At 41.4% G+C, this 11,976-nt stretch overlaps 1 protein-coding gene across 1 annotated transcript; it reads left to right on the plus strand.

Moving 5' to 3' along the window:
- Positions 1–1,399: 1,399 nt before the first annotated feature.
- LOC128585123 (ATP-dependent RNA helicase SUPV3L1, mitochondrial-like) lies at positions 1,400–3,760 on the plus strand. Its single transcript, XM_053590284.1, is given in 2 exon segments — positions 1,400–2,400; positions 2,403–3,760. Coding segments are annotated over 2 exon segments (1,944 nt in total). The 5' UTR covers positions 1,400–1,775; the 3' UTR covers positions 3,722–3,760.
- The last annotated feature ends 8,216 nt before the right edge of the window (positions 3,761–11,976 follow it).

Below are 11,976 nucleotides of genomic sequence, written 5' to 3' on the forward strand. Positions count from 1 at the left end.
GACTTTACATCCTTCGTATTAACCTGGATGGAAGTGGAAGACATTATTCTTAGTAAAGCATCACAAGAATGGAGAAGCATGAATCCTATGTACTCAATTTTGATATGAGGACAATTAATGACAATTAAGGTTATGGGGGAGAGGAAAAGCAGAAAGAGGGATGGAGGGAGCGGGGTGGGGCCTTGGTGTGTGTCACACTTTATGGGGGCAAGACATGATTGCAAGAGGTACTTTGCCTAACAATTGCAATCAATGTAACCTGGCTTATTGTACCCTCAATGAATCCCCAACAATAAAAAAAAAAGAAAAAAGAAAGCTATAACCCAGTTATAACCTAAGAATAGGCGGAAGAGGGAGAGGGAAGGGAGGGAGGGGGAGGATGGGCAGAGGGAGGGTGATTGGTGGGATTACACCTGTGGGGCATCTTGCAAGGGTACATGTGAAACTTAGTAAACGTAGAATATAAATGTCTTAACACAGTAACTAAGAAAATGCCAGGAAGGCTATGTTAACCAGTGTGATGAAAATGTGTCAAACGGTCTATGAAACTAGTGTATGGTGCCCCATGATCACATTAATGTACACAGCTATGATTTAATAAAAAAAAATAAAAATAATAAAATGTGTCAGTCTATAAAACCAGTGTATGGTGTCCCATGATCGCATTAATGTACACAGCTATGATTTAATAATTAAAAAAAAAAGAAAAAGAAAAAGAAAGGAAAGTGTGTAAGAAGCCTCTAGCACCCTAACGCAGAGGGATCAGGTTGGGGATGAGGGCAGGTTCAGAGGTGACCAGGAGGGGCCCATTCACTGTTCATCTTACCCCCCAGCTGATGGCCAGCACCCTGGGAACAAGGGCAAACACAGCTCCGCACCACAGAAGCCTGCCAGGAGGAACTCTAGGGAGCTCTCTGAACAAGGATCCTTCCCAGCCCAGCAGGACTCAGCCTCTCTGTTCCTCCTTCTCTGGCACCTTCCAACACGACCCAGTTGCAGAGACTAGACACGGCCAGCCCAGACCCTTAAGTGAACTCAAGTTTGGATAGCTGGCAATCAGGGTAGCAACGTCAACAGCACAGAGAATCAACTTTGCAGAAGTGAGTTTTCCTCATCGTGACTCCTCAAGATGCCGGTTCTCCCCGGCTTCACCTAGCCAGCCAGATCTCTAAAAACTTCATCTGAAGACACCAGCCCCAAGTTTAAAATATGGAAGGAAGATGCTCACTGCCACCAAGTGGGCACAAGAGGACCCGAACACACATACATGTAACTACAGTGAAGTAGTTCTCTCCCCCCATTAAACAATAAATAAACAGAAAAAAAAAAAAAAAAACATAGGGTTTATGAAAGTATCCAGCAGCAGAAAAGAAAGAGGTAGATATGGACCCCCGTGTGCCCTGCTGTGGGCTCGGCTCCCGGCGGGGTGCCAGGCTGGCCACCGGGCAGCCGTCTGCTCTGCCTTTCGCCCCCATTTTGGGCCCTTTCCTGGAGCTCTGTGGCGCATTCATGCCGTTGCCACCGCCTCCTCTTCTGCCTCTGGTGGCTCCAAAGCCCCGAACACGTCCTTGTTCGTGCCACTGACAGTGAAACCTCAGGGCCCCAGCGCTGATGGTGACGTCGGGGCCGAGCTAACCCGGCCTCTGGACAAGAATGAAGTAAAGAAGATCTTGGACAAATTTTACAAGAGGAAAGAAATTCAGAAACTGAGTGCTGATTATGGACTTAATGCTCGTCTCTTCCACCAAGCTTTTATAAGCTTTAGGAATTATATTATGCAGTCTCATTCCCTGGATGTGGACATTCACATAATTTTGAATGATATTTGCTTCAGTGCAGCTCACATGGATGATTTATTTCCATTTTTCTTGAGACATGCCAAACAAATATTTCACGTGTTGGAATGTAAGGATGATCTGCGTAAAATAAGTGACTTAAGAATACTACCTAACTGGTACCCAGAAGCCAGAGCCATACAACGGAAGATAATATTCCATTCAGGGCCTACAAACAGTGGAAAGACTTAGGCAATTCAGAAATACCTGTCAGCAAAATCTGGAGTGTACTGTGGCCCTTTAAAATTACTGGCACATGAGATCTTTGAAAAGAGTAATGCTGCTGATGTGCCATGTGACTTGGTGACAGGTGAAGAGCGTGACTGTTGGCCAGCCCATGTTGCTTGTACTGTTGAAATGTGCAGTGTTACAACTCCTTATGAGGTGGCCGTAATTGACGAAATTCAAATGATTAGAGATCCAGCCAGAGGATGGGCCTGGACCAGAGCACTTCTAGGACTCTGTGCTGAAGAAGTTCATTTGTATGGAGAATCTGCTTCTATTGACCTGGTCACTGAGCTTATGTACACAACTGGGGAGGAAGTGGAGGTTCGAAACTATGAGCGCTTACCCCCATTTCTGTGCTGGATCATGCACTAGAATCTTTAGATAACCTTCAGCCTGGGGACTGCATTGTCTGTTTTAGCAAAAATGATATTTATTCTGTGAGTCGACAGATTGAAATTTGGGGATTGGAATCAGCGGTTATATATGGCAGTCTCCCACCTGGAACCAAACTTGCTCAAGCAAAAAAGTTTAATGATCCCAATGATCCATGCAAAATCCTGGTTGCTATAGATGCAATTGGCATGGGACTTAATTTGAGCATAAAGAGAATTATTTTTTACTCCCTTATGAAGCCCACTGTCAATGAAAAGGGAGAGAGAGAAATAGAACCAATCACCACCTCTCAAGCCCTACAGATTGCTGGCAGAGCTGGTAGATTCAGCTCACAATTTAAAGAAGGAGAGGTTACAACAATGAATCGTGACAACCTCAGTTTATTAAAGGAAATTTTGAATAGGCATGTGGATCCTATAAGGGCAGCTGGTCTTCATCCAACTGCTGAGCAGATTGAAATGTTTGCCTACCATCTTCCCAATACAACGCTTTCTAATCTTATTGATATTTTTGTAGATTTTTCACAAGTCAATGGGCAGTATTTTGTCTGCAATATAGATGATTTTAAATTTTCTGCAGAGTTGATCCAGCATATTCCATTAAGTTTACGAGTGAGGTATGTTTTCTGTACAGCCCCTATCAACAAGAAGCAGCCCTTTGTCTGCTCTTCATTGTTACAGTTTGCCAGGCAGTACAGCAGGAATGAGCCCCTGACCTTTGCCTGGTCACGCCGATACATCAAATGGCCTTTAGTTCCACCTAAGAATATTAAAGACCTCATGGATCTTGAGGCTGTTCACGATGTCTTGGATCTTTACCTGTGGCTAAGCTACCGATTTATGGATATGTTTCCAGATGCCAGCCTTATTCGAGACCTCCAGAAAGAATTAGATGGCATTATTCAAAATGGTGTGCACAACATTACCAAATTGATTAAAATCTCTCAGACACAGAAGCTATTGAATTTGGAAAGCTTTTCAGCAAGGACCCAGTCACAATCATCAGAAACCTTAAGGAGCCAAGCTAGAAGGACACGCAGCACCAGAAGAGTGGAGAGTAAGGCTACTGAGCCACCCTCCTGCAGGACAGGAGAGGCCTCCCTTGCTTCCAGATTGGTGCAGCAAGGACTCCTCACTCCAGACGCCCTGAAACAGCTGGAAAAGGAATGGTTGACGCAGCAAACTGAACACAGCAAAGAAGGAACAGAGGCTGAGACTTATGCAAAAGGGACAAGGAGAAAGAAGAAGGAACATGATTCAGATTAGTTTTTAGTGTTTTTTTTTTTTAATTTTCCAAATAAAAATCTATTTAAAAAAAAAAAAAGAAAGAAAGAGGTAGATATAGAACCAAAGAGTATGTTTATGGAAAAGATTTACTATTTTGAAAAACTTAGCATTTATTTTCTTCCTTAACAAAAGTCATACAAAACCCTCACTTAAAGAAGTAAAAGATGAAAGGATAAAACATAAGAAAGAAAGTAAGAAAAAAAAGCCAACAGAGTTAAGCAAAGGATATAATAAATGTTATAGCAGAATTCAAACCAATCTTTAAACAAGCAGAACTGAAAATGCAGAAAATTAAATCATATAGCAGACAAACACAGGAGTCCCCTCAGAAGCACAGGAAAATGACAGAGAGAAAAAATACTGAAAGGGAAAAATACTTGTACCGATGACAAAAGTGACCCAATGCATAGATGATTGGTGTTCTTTCTCCAATCACTTCATTCTAATAAGTGAATTAGAAGTAATATTATAAAAATAATGTTAAAGAAGAAAATTTCCAGAAACTAATGAAGTATGATGGCCAAGCCCAGGCCACAAAAATGCCATGAGCCTCTGCTGTATTCTTTTGGGACATTCTCCCTTGGAGCCCAGCCACCATGCTGTGAGGAAGCCAGGCAGCCACGTGGAGAGGCCACATGTGGGTGTTCTGGCCAAGCTTTGCTAACATCTAGCCAACAGCTTGCATCGAGCACCACACGGGAGTGAGTGAGTGTTCTGATGATTCTAGTCACCTCCAGTGTGTGAAGCAAGATGAGCTGGTCCTACCAAGCCCTGGTCAAATTGTAAGTTCATGAGCAAACTAAATGATTATTGTTATTTTAAGCCACAATGTTTGGGTGTTTCATCACATAATAATAGATAACTTGAACACACACACACACACACACACACAAAAAAAAAAGCTTCCCCAGTAAAAGGAAGTAAAACACATTATTAAGCAGTGATTTGCTGTTGCTACCTCAGAGCTGAGATATGAGTAAGGGGGGAGCAGAGACAGAGGATTCAGAATTGCACCCTTTACACCCCCGCACAGTTGTGGCAGAGGCGGCCACCAAGCTAGCTGTTCTGGGCCCTGAGAACACTAAATCCCCAGAGCATCTTTCCAAAACACCCACTGTGATTATCTAAAAGACTCTCTGGCACTCACCTAGGGGATGAAATACCTTTTGAACAAGTTCTCTATACACGCACACAGACAAACACACAATGCTGGTTATTTATGTGACCAACAGGTCATCTTTTAATGTTTATAGCTCAACTTGGAAAGTTCTTTTTGATAGATCTAGGAGCCACTTAGATGGGATAAACAAGGAGGGTTGTCCCGAAATATTTTTAAGACAGCTGAGTACTGTAGCAAACTTGTATAATTCCAAAAGGTGTAGGGGGAGGAGAAAGTTAATGCCGAGCCCTCTGGGACCTGAATTTTCCTGGCAACAATGCTCTTCTCCTTGTGGTTCCCCAAGCCCTGCTTTAGCAATTTCCTGTGGACAGTTGACTCCCCAGCTGCCTGGGGCCACCTCTACAGCAGAACCTGGGGAGCCCCCTGGGAGCTGGCAAGAAACACGTCTAGGCAGCTCTGCCACTGGCCTCATGGGCTGACTCATCCCTAACTCATTCCCTCTAGGAAACTGAAACCATCTGCTCACAACACACCTCTGGCTATGTGTCAGAACTGGAGGGTGGGGGAGAATTGAGAGGGGGTTAAAAGGAAACCACTGACCTTTTTAAAATCAAAAACAAAGGGCTTAATGTGCAGTGACCAAGTACACTGAATTTAATACTGCTCACTGAGTAGCTGAGCTAGGCCCACTGAGAACAGAGGTGCCCCTTTATCTGACAATAAACTGAAATAGAACTTCATTTTATTTATCACACAGCCCAGTGTAACTTCTCAAATAAGGCAGGCTTGGGTGGAAGAAGCCCTCACTAGCCTTTCTGATTTCACAGCCAGGACTGTGCCCCCATGGGCCTGCTGCCTGCCCAGGCCACTCCCACATTTGCCTCCACCTGCCCACTGGGACAGACTGCCGTACCCCTCCCCAGCTCACTGTGAAGACAGACACAGACCCCCAGTTTAATTTCAGGGCTTTGGAACAAATTCTATGAGGAAACTGACAAAGGGTCTCAAAAATAGGCAACTAGAGAAGGAACAGAGTTCTGACCCAGGGAGTTTGGGAAGGAGGTGGCCAAGGCCGTATCGTGGGCCCCCAGGAACAAGCACAGAGAAGAGACGCTCCCCTTCTGCCTTCCCTCCTCCTCCCCCCAGGGTCAGGCTGGGCTTCCAGAATGCTTCCTCAGGGGTCTTCATCATGGACGTTATTACCATGAAACATACTGTCTCCCCCAAGAATAAACTACATAAAAAGTTACAGGCAGTCGGAGGCGGAGCAAGATGGCAGCCGAGTAACAGTTTCCTGGCATCTGGGCACCGTGAGTCTGGGGAGATAGGATTCCAGGCATCTCTGGCTGGTGGGATCGGCCTATCATCACTCCTATGAGGATACAGGGAGTCAGCGAGAGACTTCTGGACCCCAAGAGGAGGACTAAAACAGCGGAAAACCGGCAAGTCGTCGCGTGTGTTCAATCCATCTAAACCTGCCCGCAACTTCCACAGGCACAAGAACTTAAAGAGCAAGAGGAAGTGAAAGGAAAATTAGGGCAAGGAAACAGATAAAAGAAATCACTCATGAGGAAGAATCAGCAGAAAACTCCGGGCAACATGAAGAACCAGTCTAGAACAACCCCACCAAGGGACCATGAGGTAGCTACTGCAGATGATTCCACATGTAAAGAAATGTTAGGAATGACAGAAAGGGAATTTAGAATACACATGTTGAAAACAATGAAAGAAATGATGGAAACAATGAAGGAAATTGCTAATAAAGTGGAAAATAACCAAAAAGAAATCCAAAAACAGAATCAAATAAGAGATGAACGATATGAAGAATATAAAAAGGATATAGCAGAGCTGAAGGAACTGAAACAGTCAATTAGGGAACTTAAAGATGCAATGGAAAGTATCAGCAACAGGTTAGACCATGCAGAAGAAAGAATTTCAGAGGTAGAAGACAAAGTTCTTGAGATAACTCAGACAGTAAAAGAGGCAGAAAAGAAGAGAGAGAAAGCAGAACGTTCACTGTCAGAATTATGGGACTTTACGAAGCATTCCAACATACGAGTTATAGGAATTCCAGAAGGGGAAGAAAATGCCCCAGAGGAATGGAAGCCATACTAGAGAATATTATAAAAGAAAATTTCCCAAACATCACCAAAGATTCTGACACACTGCTTTCAGAGGGATATTGGACCCCAGGTCGCCTTAACTCTAACTGAGCTTCTCCAAGACACATTGTGATGAACCTGTCCAAAGTCAAGACAAAAGAAAAGACTCTGCAAGCTGCCAGGAGGAAGCGCCAGTTGACCTACAGGGGCAAATCCATCAGAGTGACCGCAGACTTCTCTAATGAAACTTTCCAAGCAAGAAGACAATGGTCATCTACCTTTAATCTACTTAAACAGAACAATTTTCAACCCAGAATTCTGTACCCTGCTAAGCTAAGCTTCAAAATTGACGGAGAAATCAAATCATTTACGGATATACAAACATTGAGGAAATTCGCCACAACAAGACCAGCTCTACAGGAAATACTTCAACCTGTTCTGCACACTGACCACCACAATGGATCAGCAGCAAAGTAAGAACTCAGAAATCAAAGGACAGAACCTAACCTCCACACTGATGCAAAAGATAAAACTAAGCAATGGACTCTCACAAAATAAGACGAATAGAATACTACCACACTTATCAATTATCTCAATAAATGTTAATGGCTTGAATTCGCCACTGAAGAGACATAGATTGGCTGACTGGATTAAAAAACACAAGCCATCCATTTGCTGTCTGCAAGAAACACACCTGGCTTCAAAAGACAAATTCAAGCTCCGAGTCAAGGGTTGGAAGACAATTTTTCAGGCAAATGGAATTCAGAAGAAAAGAGGGGTTGCAATCTTATTTTCAGATACATGTGGATTTAAAGCAAATAAAGTCAAAAACGACAAAGATGGTCACTTTATATTGGTCAAGGGAAAACTACAACAAGAAGACATTTCAATTCTAAATATTTATGCACCCAATTTAAATGCTCCCAGATTCTTGAAGCAGACCTTACTCAGTCTGAGCAATATGATATCTGATAATACCATCATAACAGGGGACTTTAACACTCCTCTTACAGAGCTGGATAGCTCCTCTAAACAGAAATTAAACAAAGATATAAGAGATTTAAATGAGACCCTAGAACAACTACGCTTGATAGACGCATACAGAACACTCCACCCCAAAGATAAAGAATATACATTCTTCTCATCACACCATGGAACATTCTCCAAAACTGATCATATCCTGGGAAACAAAACAAATATAAAGAGAATCAAAAGAATTGAAATTTTACCTTGTATCTTTTCAGACCATAAGGCACTAAAGGTGGAACTCAACTCTAACAAAAATGCTCAACTGCACCCAAAGCATGGAAATTAAACAATCTTCTGTTGAATAACAGATGGATGCAGGAAGAAATAAAACAGGAAATCATTAACTTCCTTGAGCATAACAACAATGAAGACACAAGCTACCAAAACCTGTGGGATACTGCAAAAGCAGTTTTGAGAGGAAAATTCATCGCTTTAGATGCCTACATTCGAAAAATAGAAAGAGAGCACATCAACAATCTCACAAGAGATCTTATGGAATTGGAAAAAGAAGAACAATCTAAGCTTAAACTCAGTAGAAGAAAAGAAATATCCAAAATCAAATCAGACATAAATGAAATTGAAAACAAAAGAACCATTAAAAAAATTAATGAAACAAGGGGTTGGTTTTTTGAAAAAATAAATAAAATAGATAAACCATTGGCCAGACTAACTAGAAATAGAAAAGTAAAATCTCTAGTAACCTCAATCAGAAACGATAAAGGTGAAATAACAACTGATCCCACAGAGATACAAGAGATCATCTCTGAATACTACCAGAAACTCTATGCCCAGAAATTTGACAATGTGAAGGAAATGGATCAATATTTGGAATCACACCTTCTCCCTAGACTTAGCCAGGAAGAAATAGACCTCCTGAACAGACCAATTTCAAGCACTGAGATCAAAGAAACAATAAAAAAGCTTCCAACCAAAAAATGCCCTGGTCCAGATGGCTTCACTCCAGAATTCTACCAAACCTTCAAGAAAGAGCTTATTCCTGTACTGCAGAAATTATTCCAAAAAACTGAGGAAGAAGGAATCTTCCCCAACACATTCTATGAAGCAAACATCACCCTGATACCAAAACCAGGAAAAGACCCAAACAAAAAGGAGAATTTCAGACCAATCTCACTCATGAATATAGATGGAAAAATTCTCAACAAAATCCTAGCCAATAGATTACAGCTTATCATCAAAAAAGTCATTCATCATGATCAAGTAGGCTTCATCCCACGGATGCAAGGATGGTTTAACATACGCAAGTCCATAAACATTATCCACCATATTAACAGAGGCAAAAATAAAGATAACATGATCCTCTCAATAGATGCAGAAAAAGCATTTGATAAAATCCAGCATCCTTTTCTAATTAGAACACTGAAGAGTATAGGCATAGGTGGCACATTTCTAAAACTGATTGAAGCTATCTATGACAAACCCACAGCCAATATTTTACTGAATGGAGTCAAACTCAAAGCTTTTCCTCTTAGAACTGGAACCAGACAAGGTTGTCCTCTGTCACCTTTACTATTCAACATAGTGCTGGAAGTTCTAGCCAATACAATTAGGCAAGACAAGGAAATAAAGGGAATCCAAATGGGAGCAGAGGAGGTCAAACTCTCCCTCTTTGCTGACGACATGATCTTATACTTAGAGAACCCCAAAGACTCAACTACAAGACTCCTAGAAGTCATCAAAAAATATAGTAATGTTTCAGGATATAAAATCAATGTGCACAAGTCAGTAGCCTTTGTGTACACCAATAACAGTCAAGATGAGAAGCTAATTAAGGACACAACTCCCTTCACCATAGTTTCAAAGAAAATGAAATACCTGGGAATATACCTAACGAAGAAGGTGAAGGACCTCTATAAAGAAAATTATGAAATCCTCAGAAAGGAAATAGCAGAGGATATTAACAAATGGAAGAACATACCATGCTCATGGATGGGAAGAATCAACATTGTTAAAATGTCTATACTTCCCAAAGCAATCTACCTATTCAATGCCATTCCTATCAAAGTACCTACATCGTACTTTCAAGATTTGGAAAAAATGATTCTGCATTTTGTATGGAATTGGAAAAAACCCCGTATAGCTAAGGCAGTTCTTAGTAATAAAAATAAAGCTGGGGGCATCAGCATACCAGACTTTAGTCTGTACTACAAAGCCATAGTGGTCAAGACAGCATGGTACTGGGACAAAAACAGAGACATAGACACTTGGAATCGAATTGAAAACCAAGAAATGAAACTAACATCCTACAACCACCTAATCTTTGATAAACCAAACAAGAACTTACCTTGGGGGAAAGACTCCCTATTCAATAAATGGTGTTGGGAGAACTGGATGTCTACATGTAAAAGACTGAAACTGGACCCACACCTTTCCCCACTCCCAAAAATTGATTCAAGATGGATAAAGGACGTAAATTTAAGGCATCCTCCAAGAAAGCATAGGAAAAACACTGGAAGATATTGGCCTGGGGGAAGACTTCATGAAGAAGACTGCCATGGCAATTGCAACAACAACAAAAATAAACAAATGGGACTTCATTAAACTGAAAAGCTTCTGTACAGCTAAGGAGACAATAACCAAAGCAAAGAGACAACCTACACAATGGGAAAGGATATTTGCATATTTTCAATCAGACAAAAGCTTGATAACTAGGATCTATAGAGAACTCAAATTATTCCACATGAAAAAAGCCAACAATCCCTTATATCAATGGGCAAGAGACATGAATAGAACTTTCTCTAAAGATGACAGACGAATGGCTAACAAACACATGAAAAAATGTTCATCATCTCTATATATTAGAGAAATGCAAATCAAAACAACCCTGAGATATCATCTAACCCCAGTGAGAATGGCCCACATCACAAAATCTCAAATCTGCAGATGCTGGCATGGATGTGGAGAGAAGGGAACACTTTTACACTGCTGGTGGGACTGCAAACTAGTACAACCTTTCTGGAAGGAAGTATGGAGAAACCTCAAAGCACTCAAGCTAGACCTCCCATTTGATCCTGCAATCCCATTACTGGGCATCTACCCAGAAGGAAAACAATCCTTTTATCATAAGGACACTTGTACTAGACTATTTATTGCAGCTCAATTTACAATCGCCAAAATGTGGAAACAGCCTAAATGCCCACCAACCCAGGAATGGATTAACAAGCTGTGGTATATGTATACCATGGAATACTATTCAGCCATTAAAAAAAATGGAGACTTTACACCCTTCGTATTAACCTGGATGGACGTGGAAGACATTATTCTTAGTAAAGCACCACAAGAATGGAGAAGCATGAATCCTATGTACTCAATCTTGATATGAGGACAATTAATGACAATTAAGGTTATGGGGGGGGGAAGCAGAAAGAGGGATGGAGGGAGCGGGGTGGGGCCTTAGTGTGTGTCACACTTTATGGGGGCAAGACACTATTGCAAGAGGGACTTTACCTAACAATTGCAATCAGTGTAACTGGCTTATTATATCCTCAATGAATCCCCAACAATAAAAAGAAAAAAAAAAATGTTACAGGCAGTCACGGGGCTACAAGCAAGATAGACTCTTTAGGTTCATTCTTAAATTCAACTTGTATATAAGATAGAACAGGAACATTTACCTACTACCTCTGTAACTGCCTCTGCTCGTCAGTGTGGGTTGTGTGTAAGTTAGATGTTTATAACTTGGGGGCTGCTTGTTCCTTCAGGAAATAATTGATTCCCTAAACCATCTGCCTTTCAATGCATGTCGGGTTGGCATTGTATGGAAACTCCAAGGGTTTATTTATTTATTTTTTTTTATTAAATCATAACTGTATACATTGATATGATCATGGGGCATCATACACTCGCTTCATAAACCATTTGACACATTTTTATCACAGTGGTTAACATAGCCTTTCCGGCGTTATCTCAGTTACTGTGCCAAAACATTTACATTCTACATTTACCAAGTTTCGCAAATACCCCTG

Source organism: Nycticebus coucang, chromosome 1, assembly GCF_027406575.1.
Source record: "Nycticebus coucang isolate mNycCou1 chromosome 1, mNycCou1.pri, whole genome shotgun sequence".
Lineage (NCBI taxonomy): Eukaryota > Metazoa > Chordata > Mammalia > Primates > Lorisidae > Nycticebus > Nycticebus coucang.